The 25,085-nt window shown below is 41.2% G+C and overlaps 1 protein-coding gene across 1 annotated transcript in view; it reads left to right on the top strand.

The window, feature by feature from the left end:
• LHCGR (luteinizing hormone/choriogonadotropin receptor) overlaps positions 1 to 25,085 on the top strand; it is a 272,081-nt gene that overhangs the window by 229,672 nt on the left and 17,324 nt on the right. Inside the window, exon 9 of the mRNA XM_073628526.1 lies at positions 6,130 to 6,315. Coding sequence (XP_073484627.1) covers positions 6,130 to 6,315 — 186 coding nt within the window. The remainder of the gene's footprint in view (positions 1 to 6,129; positions 6,316 to 25,085) is intronic.

The raw sequence follows: 25,085 nt of genomic DNA, 5'->3' as shown, positions 1-25,085 counted from the left end.
TTACATTTGGTGTTATCGCTCTCACTCTCTCATACTGGTCACTGGAAGTTCAACATGGCACCGCATGGCAAAGAACTCTCTGAGGATCAGAAAAAAGAATTGTTGCTCTACATAAAGATGACCTAGGCTATAAGAAGATTGCCAAGACCCTGAAACTGAGCTGTACGGTGGCCAAGACCATACAGTGGTTTAACAGGACAGGTTCCACTCAGAACAGGCCTCGCCATGGTCGACCAAAGAAGTTGAGTGCACGTGCCCAGGGTCATATCCAGAGGTTGACTTTGGGAAATAGACATATGAGTGCTGCCAGCATTGCTGCAGAGGTTGAAGAGGCGGGGGGTCAGCATGTCAATGCTCAGACCATACGCCGCACGCTGGATCAAATTGGTCTGCATGGCTGTCATCCCAGAAGGAAGCCTCTTCTAAAAATGATGCACAAGAAAGTCTGCAAACAGTTTTCTGAAGACAAGCAGACTAAGGACATGGATTACTGGAACCATGTCCTGTGGTCTGATGAGACCAAGATAAACTTATTTGGTTCAGATGGTGTCAAGCGTGTGTGATGGCAACCAGGTGAGGAGTATAAAGCCAAGTGTGTCTTGCCTACAGTCAAGCATGGTGGTGGGAGTGTCATGGTCTGGGGCTGCATGAGTGCTGCCGGCACCAGGGAGCTACAGTTCATTCAGGGAACCAAGAATGCCAACATGAACTGTGACATACTGAAGCAGAGCATGATCCCCTCCCTTTAGAGACTGGGCCTGCAGTGCAGTATTCCAACATGATAACAACCTCAAACACACCTCCAAGATGACCACTGCCTTGCCAAAGAAGCTGAGGGTAAAGGTGATGGACTGGCCAAACATGCCTCCAAACCTAAACCCTATTGAGCATCTGTGGGGCATCCTCAAATGGAAGGTGGAGGAGCGCAAGGTCTCTAACATCCACCAGCTCCGTGATGTCGTCATGGAGGAGTGGAAGAGGACTCCAGTGACAACCTTTGAAGCTCTGGTGAACTCCAAGAGGGTTAAGGCAGTGCTGGAAAATAATGGTGGCCACACAAAATATTGACACTTTGGGCCCAATTTGGACATTTTCACTTAGGGGTGTACTCACTTTTGTTGCCAGCAGTTTAGACAATAATGGCTGTATGTTGAGTTATTTTGAGCGGACAACAAATTTACACTGTTATACAAGCTGTACACTCACTACTTTACATTGCAGCAAAGTGTCATTTCTTCAGTGTTGTCACATGAAAAGATAGAAGAAAATATTTACAAAAATGTGAGAGGTGTACTCACTTTTGTGAGATACTGTATTTATGCAATATAAATAAATGTGCAAATAATTAAAGTGACAGTGCAACATTATAGTAATGGCCAATGACTGGCATCTGCAACATAAATAGATAAACTGAATCTGAAGAGACGTGAGTGAATCCAAACAGGTAAAGGTGACTTGAAGTGAAAAACAGTTCAAAAAACGGTGGAAGATGAGTGTTCTGCCTCTATAAAGAAGCGCCACCATGGAAAGAATTCACCATCCAATGTGCAGCCACCACCAAACAATATGATCAGGTACTCTTACCAAATAATGTGGGCCCCCTGCCAGTAGCAAGGAGCCAAAAAAGCGAAAACTGGAGAGACTTGGACGTCACAGGAACCAGCATATGGGATGCGCAGCAACACTAACCCAGCGTCCACAAAGTCTTAAGTCTCATACACACGATTGGATTGTTGGCCAACAGAGCGTCAGACTTTTGTCCGAAGGGCGTGTGTCGTAAACTTGTCTTGCATACAACGGCATACAATTGTCGGCCAACAAACATGAACGTAGTGACGTACTACATGGAATTTCAGCTCTTGGGCGCAACCCTTTGGGCACCTTCTGCTAATGTCATGTTTGTTGAGCATTGATTCTGAGCATGCGTGTTTGTACTTTGGACTTTTGTGCGACTGACTTGTGTACACACGATATGAAAATCTGACAACAGACCGTTGTCCGTCGAAAATTTACTAGCCTGCCATCCAACATTTGTTGGCGGAATGTTGAACAATAATTGTCTGAAGGAGCGTACCAACAGTCGGATTTTAGGCAGTCTGTCATCACACAATTCCCTGCCGAAAATCCGATCGTGTGTACGAGGCTTTAGGCCCCACCAATCATAGGAAGAATCCAGGGATGTAGTCTCACACAGGACAGACAGTTTTCTTGACAGGGGTCTGTCTTTCAACAGCAGCAAGCTGCTCACACTCCACCTTCCATGGTGGAAGATGGAGTGTGAGCAACTTGCTGCTGTATTCAGCGCTGCACTTTATCCCTCATTCACATTGCACAATTCGTCTAATTGTAGTGCTAGCAGCATGCCAATTTTGATTGGTGCCACGGTAATTTTTTTAATTTCCATTATATCTTATAGACAGGACCTGTCTCCTCCTGCCTAAAATCCAGAGGATGCTTAAGGGGTGTGGAGTTTGATAGCCTCTCACTGATTATGGAGTATTTTACAGTATTCATCTGTGCAAACAAGTAGCTCTGAGGAAGAGTTACCTCTTCCATCAATCAATGGAAGGATAAAGATGTAAGGAGGTCCTGTCTATAAGATGTGATTGATGGTTTCACATCTGCAATTTTTACTGGTTTGTGTTTTTTTTTTATATATATATGCAAATCAGGCAGGAAACGTGATGCGGGGTTCGCCGATCTGTCCAGGGAGACTGAGCCAATTAGCGTCATGTTGCTATGGTAATTAAATGTGGGACATCGGCATGACTATGACCCTGCTGATGAAGTCCCGCCCACAGGACATAAGCGTATGGGGGGAGGAGTCACATCTGACATCACCCGCAGCCATCTTTTCGGTTGGAAACACACAACCATGCTCATATGCCTGCACTTGGTTTAAGTGCTGTGTTTGTAGGTAGGATTTTACTTTTTTGAGCACTAGATTCTTCCTCTTATTTACACATGTTCTGAGGAGAGATCGTTTATGACATGACCAGATCTCTGGATGTCTGTACCCCATGGTGTGGGAAATTGCTGAGTGACCTTTTCAGGTTGAATCAATGAGGGGAGAGGATAGAGTTGTCTGTGATGGATGGGCTGTACTCACCATATCACTGTCTCAGCTGTCATCAGGCACCTCACACTCGGAAGCTGTTCATCTCATTTGAAAACCATTTATTATTTTCCTTCCACTTCACAATTATGTGCCACTTTGTGTTGGTCTATCACATAAAATCCCAATAAAATAAATTTACGTTTTTGGTTGTAACATGACAAAATGTGGAAAATTTAAAGGGGTGTGAATACTTTTTCAAGGCACTGTAATACATCTGAAAATTAAAATTAATGTCTGAGTTAGGAGTTGCTCACTTCCAATGTATTTCACACTTGGTATCGCCAAGGAAGGGTCCTGGCGGTCGGGTGGTGGTCCTCAAAGCCAAGTGAGCAACTCCTACCTCAAATATTGATTTTACATTTCAGACAAAATACTTGAACCAAGGATGGTCATTGTATAACCTATCTTTGTAAAACTTAGTATGTATTGATTGTTTTGTGAGGTAATGTTCAAATGCTTTCGTACAATTATTAGGCATTAAAGTCTACCACAATCAATGGATGAATACTTTTTTGTAAACCTTTTTAGTTTTTTTTTAGTCTTTTAGGAAATTTCTGTATAAAAAAAAAACTGTTTTTTTTTTTTTTTTAAAGAAATTTATTTGTTTTTTTGGCACCTGTAAAGTCCCATATTGTGAATTTGGGTTTCTATATTTCGGTTAAAGGAATGTGGGGCCTTGAGTACTTATCAATCCAAATTAAAGTGGTTGTAACCCTAAAAAAATAAATAAGATCCTGTTCCTTTAAGACATGCTGTATAGCACAGTGCTCATGCTATGTAATTTTTCCCTTCCTATATTGTAAAATACCTGGTTGATCCTGCCAGTTCCTGTGTCCCCCTGTCTGTGCTGACCAAGGTAATCATGGCTGCTGATCCATGATCACAGTGTCTTACATTCCCTATTGGAGTCATGATGTATGTTTTAGATACTACTTTTCCTACTTATATTATCTTACTTCTATTTCTGTTGACGCTTTAATGCGTCAGCTATTTTTATGAGTATTTTTTACAATGCAATTAATCATGTAATGATGTGACCGGTGTATTTGTAAAATACTGTTTAACCTATTGTTGGATTATGTATATATGTGTAGCGATTGATTCTCGAATATTGATATACATTGTATGTAATGAATTGTATACCCCCAACCTTTGTTCTAAGTATTGACTCAATTAAAAATCAATTTCCAATTAATTTCTCATTTGCATCCGTGTGCTTCACTCAAAGTCCTGCCCCTTACTATATTTTTTTCATACCTATCGGGATGGAGGATGGGACTTGTACGGCCCCCTATCCTCATATAAAGTCCCCAAAAATCCACTTTTTCTTTTTACCATGATCACCGTAGTCAGGTTATGTGCCTCCGTCATCCCGCTGCTCTGCTCTGACAGTCTCTCCCCCTCCCCTCCCTGTCAGCGTGAGAATGGCTCTCCTCCCCGCCCCTCCCAACGCTATTCAGCTGCAATATGCAGCATAAATACATGTAGATCCTCTGGTTTAGGCTGCCATCAACAATAGTGTATGTGATTTTTTTTTAATTAAAAGGCTAAATACCTTTTCCCACACCTCTTCTGTGTGGTCACGTGTCCCCCTGTGCTGGCCGGCTGACGTCACAGGGGAATATTGGCCCCTCCCACTTCTCTCCATAGATCGGGGAAGACCAGCAGAGGTGGATCACGTGACCGCACAGCTGCGGTGTTAGAAAAGGTATTTACCATTTTCATTTAAAAAACAAAACACTTAAACTATTGTTAATGGCAGCATACATCCGGAGGGGATACATGTAAAGTCACATAGTGACTTTACAAACCCTTTAAGTATATATAGGTCACAATTTCATTAGAGAATAAAGTTCAATATGTCCAATTTACTTGGAAACTTATTTTTTTATTGGGACACAAGTATCTTTATAAATGTTAATGCTGATAAGGGGACAAAGCAGGGACAAAGATAGCAATAAAGACTTGATAGGGGGTTCTTACCATTCGTGACTTTATACAAAACTAAAATAGTTTAGACTATACTTACAATTTAAGGGTTCATGCAAGATTAAAGATCCTTCACACATTGTAGTACTTTTTGATTTTGCTAGATGGCCAGACTGGGCCTGTGTGGTAATACAGGCAGTGCCAGGACAAGGTTATCCAGTGCCCAGGCAAAGATGCCAAACTACGCCCCCCCATTCATAATGTGCAAGCTTAGGGGATCTTATGCCTAGCAGTCTCTTGCTTGTCAAAATCACTGCCGCTATCACTACTCCTATCAGCCTTATAACAAAAGGAAGGCACCCCCATCCTTACAGTAAACCACTACACCCAGGGCAGCCGCCCCTCCGGCCCACCCCTTGTCCCGGCCCTGAATACAGGTACTCCTGTTGTCACTCCTCTGTAAAAGAAGGGTAGGAATGTGCAATATTAGCTCCATTCTAAGTCATGTGGGCTGCGATGGAAGTAGTTTTCAACTATAAAGGTTCATTGTGAGTGCTGAGCAGCCTGGATGCCACAGATCTGGTTATACAGTATCTCCATTAATTCCTAATTTCTTAGTCAATTATCAAAGTTAGATTTTTATAAGGTACGGTAAATAACTTCTATCCATTGTCTTTCAAGGAAGGAGAACAGATGAATCTTTTTTCCAATTGTGATCACACATCGGGGGTGGCATATTTTAAAACATAGATTCCCTCTACTGATATTATTAAGTAAATATGCATTAATCCAGAATTATGCTTCATCTGTATTAAAATGTACACCTATGGATGGAGGATAAAACATAGTTGAAAGATTTAGTGCCTTCTCATTGCAGTATATATATATATATATATATATATATATATATATATATATATATATATATATATATATATATATATTTTTTTTTTTTTTTACAATTTACAGCTATAAATGAACTATAACTGTCAGTAATTGTAATTCCTGATATTTACATGAAAGTGTTGATACGTTTTTCTTCCAAGAATGATACGCTGGTTGATCTTATGTTTACCCTTTAGAGACATATCATCAACAGTCTTAGAGCATCTCCCTGTCCATGGACTAGAATTTATCCAGGTCTTAGTTGCGGAAAGATCATATTATCTGAAGAAGTTACCTGCTCTTGACAAGCTTGCCAACCTGTTGGAGGCTCGACTAACCTATCCCAGTCATTGTTGTGCTTTTACCGATATGAGGATGAAAGAGTAAGTATCAGAGTTCACTATATAGCCTGCTTCTGAAATATATATTCTAAAACTTTAAGTATATATTGTGATGGACTGCCTGGGTGCCTCCGCCAAGATACAGCTTCTTCCACTCTTCAACCAGTAACCAGGTATTATAGCTGAGAATTGCACCCAAGAACTAGACGACACTAGCTTAGGTGCAAACTGGAACTGACTTTATTGTAAATTCACACAGAATTTATACCACACACAGAATTTATACCACACACAATCAGGTAAGAGCATTATCACATTATTCTAAACAATGCCTTACTAACCATTCAGTGTCCTCCACCCCTCTCTGCCAATCCCTCTGCCACTGCCTTCCACTCACCTAACAAATAAAATTCAAAGTACTTATAATAATTTACAAAGCCATCCATAACTCTGCCCCCAGCTACATCACTAACCTAGTCCCAAAATACCAACCAAGCCGCTCTCTTCGGTCCTACCAAGACCTCCTGCTCTCTAGCTCCCTTGTCACCTCCTCCCATGCTCGCCTCCAGGATTTCTCCAGAGCTTCTGCCATCATTTGGAACTCCCTACCCCAATCGGTCTGACTGTCCCCCAATCTATCCATCTTTAGACGATCCCTGAAAACCCTTCTCTTTAAAGAAGCCTATCCTGCTTCTAACTAATACACTGTTTTATTTCCCCCATCAGCTCATCCCCCACAGCTATTACCCTTTGTATCAATTGACCCTCCCTTTTTAGATTGTAAGCTCTAATGAGCAGGGCCCTCTGATTCCTCTTGTACCAAATTGTAATGTAACTGTAATGTCTGCCTTTATTTTGTTAAGCGTTGCGCAAACTGTTAGCGCTATATAAATCTTGTATAATAATAATAATTATGCAAATTGTAAACAGTAATATCAGTACATCTCATGAACAGCTAACAAACAGCAAGCTAATTAACAACTAGCCACCTAAACAAGCCTAGGTGACTCAAGTCAGTGCCCACCTAGACAGTTTGGCACCAGTCCCATAGATACACAATGTACATTACACGTCTTGCCAGGCATTTGGCTTTCACTGGTGTAATCTGTCCACTACAAAAGTCATCATAAGAAATGTTCCAGCAGTCTGAAAAAGGGGAATTAATTTATCTTCATAGAATACTTTGGGGAAAAGGTTGATAAATATTTCTGTCCTAAGTGAAGAAGCTTTTCCAACCCAGTCTGCAGGAGGGCCACGATATTTCCTCTGACCATTCACCTGCACAAGATTAATATTACCCCTTTCCATCCACTCCAGAAGGGAGGCTTTATTGTCCTTTATTGTCCTTATTCGGAGAATTAATCCAAGCCTCACTCTCAGCGTTCATCACATTGTTGTCCAGCATTAGACAAAGATCAGCTCTCTCCATGGGATCAGAGGCTGAACTGAGCTCTTTTCCATGCTCTGACTGAGAGAAGAAGACAAAATCCCCAGTCTCCTCCATAAGCCATAATCAATGGGTAGAAGGCTAGACCCTAGTTCCCTCCAAAAGCCTCTGTTCTGGTTGGGTTTGTCACATATACATTTTAGTTTTGGATAGAGTAAGGAATGATACAACCCAGTCAGTTTTTTTTTTGTTTGTTTTTGTTTTTTTCCTGTCCTATTGGGGAGATTTACCTTCACTTCAAGTTCCAGATACACAACAGGTGGTGATAGATGAGGTTAGACAGTTGTCATCTGAACAATTGTCCTCCATTGGAAGATTTCCCCTCACCAGCTCTTCTAATGACAACTGTAAAATTTTAGGAAATTTAAAGAAGGAACACTGGTTGAGGGTCCAAATAATTTTATTTAATCACATAACCGCAAGAAACAAACTATCATGCTTCGTGGCTCTAAGGGACCCCTTCATCAAAGCTCAACACAATGCTGAAATTTGGGCTGGAGTGATGTTGGCTCAAAAAAAGAGGAAAGATTTAAAAATAGAGTATGGGTACCTTTTGACAAAGTTAATATTAGCAGCTATTTCAACTAGCCAAGCTATAACATTTTTGAAGGGTGAATCTCCCCAGCATGGACACAAACAGCAATAAAAATCTGACAAGGTTTTCAACACTTTCCCACTTAATTCAAAATAAAAAAATTGGCTTTAGGTACTCAGAGAACACAGGACAGCAGGAAGCCTGTCTATAGATTGTAAGCTTGTTTTGTACCCCCAGGACTTACTGGTAGTTCAGTCCATTCATCAAACTAAGTAGCATGTCCTTTTTTCATCAATACCCAAGTTTATTGTTCATTTATCTTAGCAGCTAAGTTCCTTTAATAATATGTCCTCCCTACCCCAAGGTGAAGGGAAAAAAGCCAAAATAATAAGTTCTTCCCTTGGTGAAAATAAGTATACTGTAATATATTCATATATATTACAATAGGTTTGCAATGGCTATAGATCTATTAAAAACTTCAAGTCCAAAGATGTGGCAAATAAAAGTATATACCGTATATGGGGCTGTATATTCACATATACAGCCCCAGCAGTGGAAAGTCCAAGAAAAATGTCTAAGATTATATGGAACCATTTATTCTACTGTATATCTCAAGTTCATAGAGTTCCATGAATTAACCACTTGCTGACCGCATAACGCCGCTATACAGCGGCAGAGTGTCTCTCCTGTGCCGGATCATGTCTTCCAGGTAAGGGGTGCACTGCTTGTGCTATGCTTAGTCACAGCACAAGCCAATCATCAGGTACCGGTCAATGGATGACCGCCAGAACACAGTGATCGGTGAGGAGAAAGACCGTCGGAACAGAGCTCAGCCTATGTTAGGCTTCATGTACACACTGCCTACATTGACCGCTGGCCATGGGAAAACACAAAAGGTGGCAAAATCACGGTTTTGCCACGGTTTGCACTTTCCCATGGCCAGCGGTCAAAACTTTCCTATCCTTAATGTGATTCTTCCGCATTCAGAAGAGGGCGGTTGAGGGAGACTGAAGTTCCCCTAACCATGGCAGCTTCTAAACTCGGGTAAAACCTATGTGTACATGGAAACATAGGCTTTTAACGAGTTGTGTTTAGGAGCTTTGGCAAAAAAAAAATGCCAAAAGCTCCTAAACTCAAGTTTAGGAGCTGCCAATGTACATGAAGCCTAAACAAGGCAGAGCTCTGTCCTGTCAGTAGGGATGTGCTGAATGTGCTGATGAGCAGGGAATAAAATCCAGCACATCCCTTAGGTAAAAGCACCAAATAGTAAACACAAAAACACTGGCTAGGCACACATATAACCGTTTTTATTAGTATAGTGACAGTGTATATTTTTAGCACTGATCACTGTATTAGTGTCACTGGTTCCCACAAAGTGTCAAGAGTGTCCATTAGTGTCCGATTGTCTGTCGCAATATTGCAATCCTGCTATAAAACGCTGATTGCCACCATTACTAGTATAAAGAATAAATAAAAATATTCCAATATATATCCATAGCAATTTAATATACAGCATTGTGTGACCGTGCAATTGTCAGTTAAAGTAACACTACTAAGGTCAAGGGGGAATATACGGTAAGTATTGCTTCAGTAGGCCTGTAGGCCATCTGAGACAGGAACAAATCTCTAGAGATGCAAGGGGGCACCCCCTTGTGTCTTTTCTTGAGGTCCAAAGATGTCAGTGTTCAATTATGTCTGATCAAGTATCCTTCTGTTGCTGCACTGATATTTCCATGAATAAGCAGTCATGTGAAATAAAGGACATCAATAGAAGGATGGTCTATATATGTACAATCTATGTATGAGGGATTCCTCAAAAATATTATTATCATCATATAACAGTTTGCGCAGCGCTTTACAATATAAAGGGAGACAATACAGCAACAAAACAATTCAATACAAGAGGGTTAGGAGGGCCCTGCTCCTGTGAGCTTACAATCTACTAAGAAGGGGCTGGTGAAAAAAAAGGGAGTAACTGTGAGGGATGAACTGATGAGGGAAGTAGAAGATTCGGTGGTTAGCTGATGGCAGGATAGGCCTCCCTGAAGAGATGAGTTTTCAGGGATCGCCTAAAGGTGGACCGAATAGGAGATAACTCGACAGATTGGGGTAGTGAGTTCCAGTGGATGGGAGAGGCTCTGAAGAAGTCCTGGAGACAAGCATGGGAGGAGGAGACAAGGGAGCTAGACAGCAGGAGGTCTTGGAAGTAGTGGAGAGATTGGTTTGGTTGATATCTGGAGATAAGTTTGGTGATGTAGCTCGAGGCAGAGTTGTAAATGACTTTGTATGTGATTGTTAGTGTTTTGAATTTTTTTTCATTGGGCAATGTGATTTTGGAGAGGGTATGGAGATGAAGTCTGCAAGATTTGGACAGCAATTAGACTTGGGCCTGAAAGGACAGGTCAGAGTCCAGGATTACACCTAGTATTGGCATGGATCCCATCCATATGAAGACAAGGATCCCCTCCTAACTTCATAACCCACTGAGATGTTCCTGTCATGTGCATAACACATATTTTGGGAGCGCATTCAAAGTTCAATGCATGGGAAATATGTATTTCCTCTGTTGTTGTTCTTAACGATCTTTACAGAGGTGATCTCCCAAGATATAAGGGGAGGATACCACACACCAACAGTCACAGACACAAAGCTCTAATGAACTGAGTTCATGGGTTTGTTGGGGGTTCAACTCATTTTGCTCCTAAAATTGGGACTTCATCAGGACATTGGGTCCCACTGATCTTCACTAGGGGACTGTATGATGTTACTTCTTGGGGGCAAATCAAATAAGCAAATTTTATTATTGTTGGAAATACATATGAACAATGTGGGTTTTACAAAACAACAAAGAAATAGCTCCAAATACCATACAGAATGTTATCTTTAAGAGATAAAGTAGAAACTATTTCTATTACTAATTTGTAAAAAATGTCAACAGTTAGTGGTGTCAAATAAAACACTGAAAGGGCCAGATAAAATGGATGCCGGTTCTTCAAGCAGGTGTACAGAATTCCTCACATACTGGACTCTGTACAAATCACCTGCAACATTCCACAGAAACCTTCACCAGAACAACGTATTCACGTTTTATGATTACACACAGAATGCAGGTCAAGGGGGTCAAGACCCAACATTTGCCTTTTTAAGAGAAAACCTTCGTCTGTTTGAAAAAAAAAAAAAATACACTATGGAATTAAAACTGATAAGAGCGTTACCCCAATTATCAACAAGGGAGAATATTATAAAGAAAAATTAGACGAGATAGCAATAGCTACACTTACCAGATTTGATATCCTATCAGGAATATCTAAAAATGTTAATTGTGCCCAAACACTACCCTGAAAATATAAGTTTTTGCCCTAAATTCCCACTGAAAAATATCTGTGCCCTTTCTGACATGTGACTCTGCCTAGGCACTGCTGTTCTAAAGCCTCATAGCTGTATATCTGCAGTGTGAGATTGTCTACAGTGCTGCTGTCTCTGACTGCTGGTCTTAGCAGGTTTGAAATAAGGCTGTTTTTTTTTTACTTGGGAGGGTGCATGTGATCAGCACAGGGCCAATCAGCACTGTCCAAACAGAGGGTCAGGGGTCCTGCATCCTTATAGGACATTCATGGGAGAATGAGAACTCCTCCTACAAGCTTTAAACCGACACTGATAGAAGTCATAAGACTGCTATGCTATATACTGCTGATGAGAAAAGGTATTTAGCAGTTTATATTTACTAATATAATTGCATTTACATGTTCTGTGTACTGTGGAAGATCAGATATAGTGAATGCCTTCTCCTGGGCTTAGTAACACTTTAATGCTTGCATGATGCATTGACTTTTCTAATAGAGCTACATGGTTGTGATGTCATTTCCTGTTTCTTTGTTCCTCTTGATTCCAATAAAACAAGAAGGGCTCAGTCATGTGCCCAGCACCACCTTGACTGTTAGCAGTCAGAACTGCAGTAACTTAACAGCAAAAGAACATTTTAATTCATTACAGACAATTTACAAAGCGCTTTACATTCAAATCAGTCCTTACAATCTAAGGTCCTTACTTGACCTGCATATACAGTATACACATCCTATGGCCAAAATCCATTAAGCCACCGTGTTGCACATTTTAATTTTATTTGGTTGTTGTAGAAATTAATAGGAGACTGCAGAATGTAATGAGAAGGTAATTTAAAATGTATCCAAATTCAAAAATAAATATGTAATGTATTACAGCTTACCAGTCTGTAGATGTGATGGCTGCATTTGTTTTCTTTTTTTCTCCTGCTTTATGTCTTTAATATTTTCACCTAGGATCCTGCAGTGCCAGTAACAAATTTCCATTTCAATGGAGACGACACCCCTGAGGAGCAGCAATGTCTACCCAGGCAGCTCTTCTAATTAGATTACAAACACTTCCTCCCCTCCTCATCCAATCGGCATGAGATGGGAGTGGTTTTATAGCGCGCAGGACATAGCTGGGAATGCTAATAACATTGTTTGAGAAGTTGCAAGGACTCACCAAAAAAAAAAAAACAGAATGCAGCTACCAAGGACTGGTAAGCTGCAATATATTACAATTTCATTAAGTCTTGGGTTTGCATATATTTCGATAACAAATTAAATGACATGCATGGAAATAATAAGCCATGCTGCTTTTATTTAAAACAAGAGATACATTATAAGCAATGAACGATAATATGCACAGGGTAGTGTGTAATAACCCAAAAATTAATAAGTGTATTTAATTTCTTGGACTTTTTTTCATTAGCCTGTGGAAGAACCTTCTAACCTCTTAGGTATACCTGGGAGATCTTTTTTTATGATAAAACGTTAACTACCTAATACAAGTTAATATATTAAACCAGATCTAAACCGCTGTGCGTTCAATAAATTATTTCAAAAGTTACTACAGCTATTTGTTAATGAAATTGTTAGGCTTTATTGCACTGTGTATCACACGCTATTCTAATTTTACTGCTTTATAAAAAAAAAAAAAAAATACCCAGTTTAAATGGTTTTGCCAGAGAGAAATAAGAAGCAGTGAAACTTATAACTAGAAATCCCTTGACATCTTTTTGACACACTGTGGGTAATTAAATCCCACTATCACTGATATTCTTTTTTTTTTTTTTTTTCCTTGGCAACGAACAGCAGACTGTAATAAAAGGAAAATTTCCTCCACGGAGCATTTCCAGAGCTTACTGATATCTTCAGTAATAATGCCTCACTGCCCTAAGTCAAAAAGACATGCCTTGTGTATTAAAGTACTAACTTTAAATAATATCCATATCGGTGAAAATTTTTCTTATACATTGTGATGCAAAAACCACATTTAAATTTTTTTTAAATGTATATAAAAAAAGATTATTTTATTATAATACTGCTATTGCTAATAATAATAGTGCTGATAATTATAATAGTAATAATAGCAATACTTATTATTATTATTATTCTAATACCTATCATCATCACTATTATTACATTGTGATGCAAAAACCACATTTAAAAGTCTTAAAATGTATATAAAAATTATGATTATTTTTATGATAATACTACTATTGCTAATAGTGCTGATATTATTATAATAATTATTATTATTGTTATTCTAATAATACCAATCATCATCACTATTATTATTATTACATTGTGATGTAAAAAAAACATTTTAAAGTCTTGAAATGTTAATAAAAAAAAAAGTATGATTATTTTTATTATATTACTACTATTGCTAATAATAATAGTGCTAATGATTATATATATTATAATAGTAATAAGTATTATAATTATTATTATTATTATAAAGTTAATATCTATTGTCACTATTATTATTACATTGGGATTGATTTACTAAAACTGGAGACTGCAAAATCTGGTGCAGCTGTGCATGGTAGCCAATCACCTTCTAACTTGTTCAATTAGGCTTTGACAAAAAAAACAAAACCTGGGAGCTGATTGGTTTCTTTGCAGAGCTGCACCAGATTTTGCACCCTTCAGTTTTAGTAAATTAATGCAAAAACACATTTAAAAGTCTTGAACTGTATATAAAAAATAGTTTTAATTTTTATTATAATTCTGCTATTGCTAATAATAATAATAATAATAGTGATGGTGATAATTAGAATAACCTTCATTAATTTTTTTTCTCTCTCAAAGAACATCTATTGAAAAATTTAAACATTACAAATTCAAGAGCGATTACATAAAGTAAATACACCACTGAGGTGTACCGTACTTCCAAACCAAAGCACAGTAGTATAACGCCAACCATTCTGACACTTTGCCAAGTACCAACATAGGTAACCATAGACAATGATCAACCGCTGAATGGCGGATTCATTGAAAAACAACCGGGCATTTAGTTTACAATAGCCTATCCATATTTAAGTCTATCGGGGATAGCCCGGTGTGTCCAGCCATGGGGCCCATAACTTATCAAACTTGCTAGAACACCCTCTATGTTAATATACACTATATTGTCAAAAGTATTGGGACACCTGCCTTTACACGCACATGAACTTTAATGGTATCCCAGTCTTAGTCCATAGGGTTCAATATTGAGTTGGCCCATCCTTTGCAGCTATAACAGCTTCAACTTTCCTGGGAAGGCTGTCCACAAGGTTTAGAAGTGTGTCTGTGGGAATGTTTGACCATTCTTCCACAAGCGCATTTGTGAGGTCAGGCACTCAGGCCTGGCTCGCAGTCTCTGCTCTAATTCATCCCAAAGGTGTTCTATCTGGTCAAGGTCAGAACTCTGTGCAGGACAGTCAAGTTCCACCGCTCATCTATGTCTTTATGGACTTTGCTTTGCGCACTGGTCCAAATCATTTGGTGGAGGGGGGGTTATGGTGTGGGGGTTGTTTTTCAGGAGTTTGGCTTGGCCCCTTAGTTGCAGTGAAGGGAACTCCAATGGGACTGCAGGCTGCAAACCCCCCCCCCCACACACACACACATACAAACACCAACATTACTAATAATAAAGGAAAAACACTTCAAACAGGAAATTGGCATGAAAAGGCCACAATATATTTATTGGTTTACCAAAGTAACACAAATTTATTTCAAGCAGATTTAAATTCAAATCAAATAATACAATACAAATTCCACTTCATTGTCCAGTTATCAGAACTTGAGCTTGAATATATATAAACAATGCCCACTAGCCGGTCCTTGTGCAACGAACCAGACCGGCCTACGCCATACCCGCGGCCATTTCAATGCAAGTTTCCATTCCCACGTTGAATATGTCCAAACCCACATCCGACAAATGAACTCCGTCTTTGGCGATACAATCCATCAATCCCGCCCTCCAACTCTCTGTGCCTATATGAAAAACCACCAAGAAGAGGCAAAAACTTTGCAAGCGCCCTATTTATCCTCCTCCTGATCTTTTCCATAGAACGGCATTGAGGAGAGTGAAGCCAAGACGAACGGGGGAAAATCTCTTAAAAAAATTACCTTGGTGGTAGGAGAGGTTAACTTAAATCTATGTAGATCAGCTTTCATCTTAAAGAGCAAATCTAGAGTCCTCAGTTTCCCCAGATCCTTTCCCCCCAGGTGTACAATTAGAATAGAAGGTGGAGGCCAATTCTGGTACAATCTAGAAAGAGCTAGGTACAGCTGACCCCACTGCAAACCCTGTATACCTTTCCATAACACCGTGAAGCAATCGGGGGGTAAAGAAAGATTCTCTGTATACCTCCTCCGCTGAGACACTCTCTTGCGCGCCCAAAAAATATAAGAGTGCCCTATAATCCAGACACAGCAAGCACCACCTGGTAAAGATCAAAGAAACAGATTAGGACAGACATATACTTGAAAACACTTGGACTCCCACTTACCCAAAGACCTGATGTCATTTTCAGTCCCGCCTCTCCGAGCAGCTTCAGAGGCAGCTCCAATTCTAAACGAATGGGACGTAAACTTAAAGTCTTGTAAACCCATGGAGGTTAAACCTTTCTTAAAGACAAAATCAAATAGGTATTTGGTCAACGGAAGCCCATCCGCATGAATCAACAAGTGACCCAAGCGTGAAAGGCGAACCAACCCAAATGGACAAATGCTACCATCCTCATCAGCCGGAATGGAGAGCCAATGACCTCTGCCTAATTGATCTGTTTTGGACATTTTGAGAAATATTTTGAGAACAGACTCCTCCAGGATGATCTGATCAATCCAGACACAATTTGTACTGGCCTTATTCTGCAGGATCAACTCGGAAATCCTGAAAGCTCAAAAAAAAAGCAGTACAAAAGCCGCCCGGAATAACAAAGCCTTGAATGCAGAAAAGCAAATAACCGGTGTCACCCTACATAATTGAGCCAACATTACCCTGGATACCAGATGCCTGGCATCTGGCACATGTGTCCATCTATACCCTTTCAGGGCCTGCCTTACCGTAAAAAGTGCAACTCCATCAGAGAAGTTAGAAAAGCCAGGATAGTAAAACTCAGAAGGATCAGATGGTGAAAAACCATTATGCCTGGAGAAAAACGACCCATTTTGCCCAGGAGGAAGAGTAATCCGCCCATGTATGCGGTGCCACTGAGCTCCTAATAGCCCGAAACGCCACTGTCAAATCAGGGCCCACAGGTGCGCAGGGCATGCCTGTCCCACCGGGTCTTCACTGGGAAGTAAGTCCTGGAAAAGAGGGATCTGCAGATGAGTCAGCAAGGGCATTAGATTTTCCAGGAACAAATTGTGCCTTTAGCCAATTGTTGAATTTCAAACATAAAAACACTAAATGCCTTAACACTTGAATGAGGAAAAAAGACTTGGAAGACAGACAGTTCACTGCAAATAATACACCCTTTTAATACGTGTATAGCAGGATGCGCTTGTTGGCCCATTGAGAACCCCATAAATCCACAGCCACCACCACTGGAAATAGTTCTAGTAGAACAATGTTTCTAGTAGCCTTCTTGAGCACCCAGGATTCCGGCCACCTACCACAGGACCAATGTGTGTCCCAAATGGTTGCAAAACCACATGACCCTTCAGCGTCAGTGACACACAGCATAACGCACAGCCCATAGGCAGGCATTTATCAAAAAAATAAAACCCATCAAAATAAAACCCCAAAGAATTAAACACCAAAGGACTAATGGGCAAGAGCTGAAAGGCTGACTTTATGTCCGCCTTTGCAAGCAACGCCCCTGCCGATCTAATCCTATAAATCACATCCTCAAAAGTGGAATAGGATACCAAACAAAAAGCGTCATCAATCTCATCATTCAGAGAAGACCCCTTGGGAAAAGAAATATGGTGAATTAACCAAAATGAATTAGGTTCTTTTTTAGGGACCACCCCCAAAGGTGAAATTCGAAAATCCGGAAACGGAGGGGATAAGAAAGGGCCAGCTACACAATCTTCCTCTACCTCCTTCAGCACCTTTTCCCTAACTATCTACAGGAAACCAGCAACAGACTTAAGATTAGGGACGATAGTACAACCCTCACCCAAGAACTCTGGCAAAGGAAAACCCATTGCAAAACCCTCATGCAGAAAACGGGCCTTTGCCCTGTTTGGGTACCGCTCCAACCATGGGAGCATATTTTGAAGCCTCACTGGAGTGCAGGCCTTTCTGAAAAATATCACGCTGAGAGGAAGTAGCGCTGGAAGCTTTCTTGTAGCATTTTGCTACCGGATGCCCGCCGGAAAAAAAAGAACATTCATGCTTGTAACAGCAAGATGTGTTCCACTTACATTGAGACTCATTGTAAGCGAAACACACACCCTTGCCTTAGGCTTGCCCCGTCGGACCACTAACCTGTATTCTAGAGCCAAGCGATTTTTTCGGTAGAATCAAGTTCATTCACAATCCCACGTCCTTCATGCCCCATCGCAAGGACAGATGTAATGCTAGGTTCTTTTTTAGGGACCACCCCCAAAGGTGAAATTCGAAAATCCGGAAACGGAGGGGATAAGAAAGGGCCAGCTACACAATGTTCCTCTACCTCCTTCAGCACCTTTTCCCTAACTATCTACAGGAAACCAGCAACAGACTTAAGATTAGGGACGATAGTACAACCCTCACCCAAGAACTCTGGCAAAGGAAAACCCATTGCAAAACCCTCATGCAGAAAACGGGCCTTTGCCCTGTTTGGGTACCGCTCCAACCATGGGAGCATATTTTGAAGCCTCACTGGAGTGCAGGCCTTTCTGAAAAATATCACGCTGAGAGGAAGTAGCGCTGGAAGCTTTCTTGTAGCATTTTGCTACCGGATGCCCGCCGGAAAAAAAAAGAACATTCATGCTTGTAACAGCAAGATGTGTTCCACTTACATTGAGACTCATTGTAAGCGAAACACACACCCTTGCCTTAGGCTTGCCCCGTCGGACCACTAACCTGTATTCTAGAGCCAAGCGATTTTTTCGGTAGAATCAAGTTCATTCACAATCCCACGTCCTTCATGCCCCATCGCAAACACAGATGTAATGCTAGCTTCTGGCGGAGGGACTCATCATAGTGAAACCACCCAAAACCGCCAAAGTTTTAATACGCCTCCAGTATATGGTCGACATGCTGGAATAAGCCGCTGCTCAACTCAGGGCGCTTTTAAGGCATGATGCTGGCAAAAATGCAGAATCTCTGCAACCAGTTAAAAAAGGAATGTGGGACATCGATCCTCATCTGACCTATCATCCCCCTTCTTGTCATAACTCCTGCAAGAAAAATCCTTAGCTGATGGCAAAAGTGATAAAATGTCAATACAATCCCCATTCCATATTCGCTCCTTTAAAGCAGCAGACAGGTGAAATCCCACAGGAGAAACCTCACAAGGCAAAGTCTCCTTATAACACACCTCTGGCACATGTGTCTGCGCAGCTGAGCATTAACCTGTGCACCAGACTGCACTACTTTAGACAAAGAAACAATCAAATTAGAAAGCACAGATACATGGGGTAACTCACCAGGATCAGCGCTCGGTGTGGCGGCTGCTTCATGGGCTCCAGAAACAAGGCTGCCACAGGAGGAGTGGGAGGAGGCACCTCCTGCTGTGTCACCGCCCGTGCTCCCGACCGTCCTCTATTTCTTCTGTTCCTCCTGGTTTCAGGGGGGAGACCGCCCTCCTCTTCTGGCCACCCATGGAGCTGGGAGTCGCCTCCACTATCTCTCTCTCCGGCTGCTTGTCACGAGCAATCGCGGGAGCCCGGCGGTCATCCGCTCCAGGCACACGCTGCAGGCACGCGCATCCCTAGTGGCCAAAAGGCAAAGCGACGCAAGGTAACGTCGTTTTGCCCAGCCGTGCCATTCTGCCGCAGTAAGACTGCTGCGGCTGGTCGGCAAGCGGTTAAAGTTTATGTGCGTGTAAAGGTAGGCGCTCCAATACTTTTGTTAATATAGTGTATATACATACTGTATATATTATAATAGTTCACACAGTACAAAAAAGCCTATGCCTATTATTAGCTAAATAATACACTTCTTATTGCTCAATCAACAACTAAAACTTTTTTGTAGTTGGGCGATATATAATATTTTATATGAATAATTTATAATCTTATTGTAAGTCAGCAGGTGGAGCTCTAGGCTCATTTTCATGCACTTTACCACGCTAACCTTAACTACTTTGCTAAAGAAAAAAAACAAAACAGCGCTCAATAGCTCAAGCTGCAATTTGCACATAAAACCATTGATCTCTTTTTGCCTTGTAATGTAGTACTGCACCAAGATAAAATCAAAATCTCTGAAAGTAAAGCTGTTGCTGTACCCTGTATTAGTAAACCTACACTGTTTTGCACAGAAGTCTAGAAAAATGTAAAACTGATAGAAAAAAATTACCCCAAACTATTATGCCGCGTACACACGGTCAGAATTTCCGACAACAATTGTTCAATGGGAGCTTGTTGTCGGAAATTCCAACCGTGCGTAGGCTCCATCAGACCTTTGCTGTCGGAATTTTGAGAGCTGGATCTCAAATTTTCCGACAACAAAATCCGTTCTCGGAAATTCTGATCGTGTGTACACAATTCCGACGCACAAAATTCCACGCATGCTCGGAATCAAGCAGAAGAGCTGCACTGGCTATTGAGCTTAATTTTTCTCGGTTCGTCGTACGTCACCGCGTTCTTGACGTTCGGAATTTCCGACAACATTTGTGCGAGCGTGTGTATGCAAGACAAGTTTAAGCCAACATCCGTCGGAAATAAATCCACGGTTTTGTTGTCGGAATGTCCGATCGTGTGTACGCGGCATTACAGTTTACCTGAAAAAACATTATTTTCTTGCAATCATTCAAGCACAACTAAACTATTCTTGGCAGTGAACAAAGTTTTCTTCTGTTCTCAGAGGTGACATTGTGCCCTTTCATAGTCTATTAATGTTGTCCTGAATGAATATGCAATAGACTTAACCCCAACTAATGATTGACTTTCACAAGCTTTCTGGACAATTAAACTTCAGTTATTGATTTTTTTTTTGTCTGAAGAAATACATCAGCATTACTGACAGAATTAACTTTTTATGTTTTTAATCAGTAATGATCTGTATTTTACTGAAATCAACAATTTAAAATATATATTTTCCCTGTATATAGGATATACAGTAGCTCACAAAAGTGAGTACACCCCTCACATTTTTGTAAATATTTTATTATATCTTTTCATGTGACAACACTGAAGAAATGACCCTTTGCTACAATGTAAAGTAGTGAGTGTACAGCTTGTATAACATTGTAAATTTGCTGTCCCCTCAAAATAACTCAACACACAGCCATTAATGTCTAAACCGCTGCCAACAAAAGTGAGTACACCCCTAAATGAAAATGTCCAAATTGGGCCCAAAGTGTCAATATTTTGTGTGGCCATCATTTTTTTATAGCACTGCCTTAACCCTCTTGGGCATGGAGTTCACCAGAGCTTCACAGGTTGCCAGTGGAGTCCTCTTCCACTTCTCCATGACGACATCACGGAGCTGGAGGATGTTAGAGACCTTGCGCACCTCCACCGTTTGAGGATGCCCCACAGATGCTCAATAGGGTTTAGGTCTGGAGACATGCTTGGCCAGTCCATCACCTTTACCCTCAGCTTCTTTAGCAAGACAGTGGTCATCTTGGAGGGGTGTTTGGGGTCATTATCATGTTGGAATACTGCCCTGCTACCCAGTCTCTGAAGGGAGGGGATCATGCTCTGCTTCAGTATATCACAGTACATGTTGGCATTCATGGTTCCCTCAATGAACTGTAGCTCCCCAGTGCTGGCAGCACTCATGCAGCCCCAGACCATGACACTCCCACTACCATGCTTGACTGTAGGCAAGACACACTTGTCTTTGTACTCCTCACCTGGTTGCCACCCTACACCCTTGACACCATCTAAACCAAATACGTTTAATTTGGTCTCATCAGACCACAGGACATGGTTCCAGTAATCCATGCCCTTAGTCTGCTTGTGTTCAGCAAACTGTTTGCGGGCTTTCTTGTACATCATCTTTAGAGGAGGCTTCCTTCTGGGATGACAGCCATGCAGACCAATTTGATGCAGTGTGTGGCGTATGGTCTGAGCACTGAAAGGCTGACCCCCCCACCCCTTCAACCTCTGCACCAATGCTGGCAGCACTCATACATTCCCCAAAGACAACCTCTGGATATGACGCTAAGCACGTGCACTCAACTTCTTTAGTGGACCATGGCGAGGCCTGTTCTGAGTGGAACCTGTCCTGCTAAACCACTGTATGGTCTTGGCCACCGTGATGCAGCTCATTTTCAGGGTCTTGGCAATCTTCTAATAGCCTAGACCAGTGATGGCGAACCTTGGCACCCCAGATGTTTTGGAACTACATTTCCCATGATGCTCATGCACTCAGCAGTGTAGTTGAGCATCATGGGAAATGTAGTTGCAAAACATCTGGGGTGCCAAGGTTCGCCATCACTGGTCTAGACCATCTTTATGTAAAGCAACATTTTTTTTTCAGATCCTCAGAGAGTCCTTTGCCATGAGGTGCAATGTTGAACTTCCAGTGACCAGTGTGAGAGATTGAGAGGGATAGCACCAAATTTAACACACCTGCTCCCCATTCACACCTGAGACCTTGTAACACTAATGAGTCACATGACATCGGGGAGGGAAAATGGCTAATTGGGCCCAATTTGAACATTTTCAATTAGGGGTATACTCACTTTTGTTGCCAGTGGTTTAGACAGTAATGGCTGTGTGTTGAGCTATTTTGAGTGAACAGTAAATTTAAGTAATTATAATAGTAAGAATTACTTCAAAAATATATATTTTCCAAGCAAATCAATATTTGGTGTGACTACCCTTTAGCTTCAAACCAGCATCAGTTCTTACACTTGCACACTTTGTACACTCGCACAAAGTCAAGGATTTTGTAGGGTTAGAGTCAGGTGCACGATTAACAGATTATATCAAGCAGGTGCTAATGATCATCAATTCCGCATGTAGGTTGAAGCAGTCATTAACTGAAACAGAAACAGCTGTGTAGGAGGCTTAACACTGGGTGAGGAACAGCCAAACTCTGCTACTTAGGTGAGGTTGTAGAAGACGGTTTCATGTCACAGGTCATACACCATGGCAAGACTGACCACATCAACAAGACACAAGCCAGTTATACTACATTAGCAAGGTCATTCCCAAGCAAAGATTTCAAAGCAGAATGGGATTTCAAGATGTGCTGTTCAAGCTCTTGTGAAGAAGTACAAAGAAAGGACCAATGTTAAGAACCGTAGATGCAGTAGTCAGCCAAGGAAACGTAACGCAGCAGATGAAAGACACAGCATGCTTACTTCCCCTCAACATTGAAAAGATGTCCAGGAGTGCCATCAGCACAGAACTGGCGGAAACCAGCAGGACTCAGGTACACCCATCTACTGTCTGGAGAAGTCTGTCCAAAAGGGGTCTTCATGGAAGAATTGCGGCCAAAAAAACAGACCAACATAGACACAAGGCTAAGGGGTGCAGAAAATGGCAGCAGGTGCTCTGGACTTATAAAACAATGTAGGAACCTCTGCGCTACTATGAAGTGGTGTGAAGACTAATGTAAATATAAAGTGCAATGAGAGTGGAAAACAAGTGTAATGCTGCAAAATCTATAGTGTACACAACCACCACAACAATAAATGATTACGAAAGTGATTTCGCGCAGAACATTGAATACCATAATAATTCACAATAATGACGTGTTGAATATACACTAGGTCACTCCTAAAAGGTAATTCGTGAGGGATCCATAAACTCACAAAAAATAATAAAATGAAAAAAAGTGAATAATATTGAAAATAGTGATAACATGTGCAATGAATGCAATGTGCAATAAAAATAGTGCAGGTGAAAAAAAAATTTTGCAAGTGCAAAAAATATAAATGTGCAAATGACACAAACTAAAGTTCATTCAAAAAGATCAATGGATCATCAGTGAGTGGCACCACTGCTGGATAAAGTTCATGAATAATCCTCAATGGCTGCAGTGGATACAATAGGCAAGCGTGGGTGGTCTTTTATATGAAAACGTGCTCACAGTGCCCTTACCTCAAAGGACTTCGATAAAGGCCTTAATGCTGGATGCACATAGGAATGACTGTGATAAATACTGCTGGATGGCAGTGAGTAACCTCAGGTGGAAGGGTGTCCGTAATGTAGCTGCATCAGAAGCCATTCGTGTATCTAGAGGAACATTTTGAAGACCTTCACTTGTCTGCCACCCACGCTTGCCTATGCACATTTATATTTTTTTCACTTGCAAAATTTTTTTTTTTCACCTGCACTATTTTTATTGCACATTGCATTCATTGCACGTTATCACTTTTTTCAATATTATTTACTTTTCTTCATTTTATTATTTTTTGTGAGTTTATGGATCCCTCACGAATTACCTTTTAGGAGTGACCTAGTGTATATTCAACACATGTCATTATTGTGAATTATTACGGTATTCAATGTTCTGCGCTAAATCACTTTCGTAATCATTTAGGTGCTCTGGACGGATAAGTTAAAAAATGTAAATATCTGGCTGTAGCAGGAGGCAGTTTGTTTGCCAAAGGGCTGGAGAGCGAGCCATACAATAAATGAGTGTCTGCAGGCAAGGCTCCTTGCAAGTTTGGGGCTGCTTTTCTGTAAATGGAGTTGGAGATTTGGTCGGGATTAGGGATGAGCCTGATGTTCGAGTCGAACATCAAGTGTTGGCCTGTTCACCGAATTTAGAACATTATGGGCCGTTCGGGGGAAATTCGAGCGACCGTGGATGCCCCATAATGCACTGCGAGATCGCAGTGCATTGAAGGCTGCTGACTGGCCAAAGCATGCACCTGGCCTGCATGGTTTGGCTAATCACAGCGCGCTCTGCTGTGAGAGCCATGATTGGCCAAAGGCAGGGTATGTTTGGCCAATCATGGCCCAGGCGGCTAAGTCCACACCCCACACCGTGTAAGGCTGCCTTTATAGCGACCGTACATAGTGTAATGAATGAGAGCAGCAAAAAGGAAGTTCTAAAGGAAAAAATGTCATTTAAAACTGCTCGTGGCTGTAATGTATTTCCGGATCCCGGCAATATACATAAAAATCATTGAAAAAAACGCCCCCCCCCCCCCAGTCCATTAGCAGGCATTTCAGGTCTGGTATGGATATTAAGGGGAACCCCGTGCCAAAATTAAAAAAAGAAAAAAAATGGTGTGGGGGTCCCCCCAAAATCCATACCAGGCCGGTCTGGTATGGATTTTAAAGGGAGCCCCTTGCAAAAATAAAAAAAAATGGCATGGGGTCCCCCTAAAATCCATAACAAACTCTTATCCGAGCACGCAGCCTGGCAGGCCGCAGGAATAGGGGTGATGAGAGAGCGCCCCTCCTCCTGAACTGTACCAGGCCACATGCCCTCAACATAGGGAGGGTGCTT

This window comes from Aquarana catesbeiana, linkage group LG04, assembly GCF_042186555.1.
Source record: "Aquarana catesbeiana isolate 2022-GZ linkage group LG04, ASM4218655v1, whole genome shotgun sequence".
Taxonomy (NCBI): domain Eukaryota; kingdom Metazoa; phylum Chordata; class Amphibia; order Anura; family Ranidae; genus Aquarana; species Aquarana catesbeiana.
Note: the sequence above shows the minus strand (reverse complement) of the source record. Positions and strands in the feature narration are given on the sequence as shown.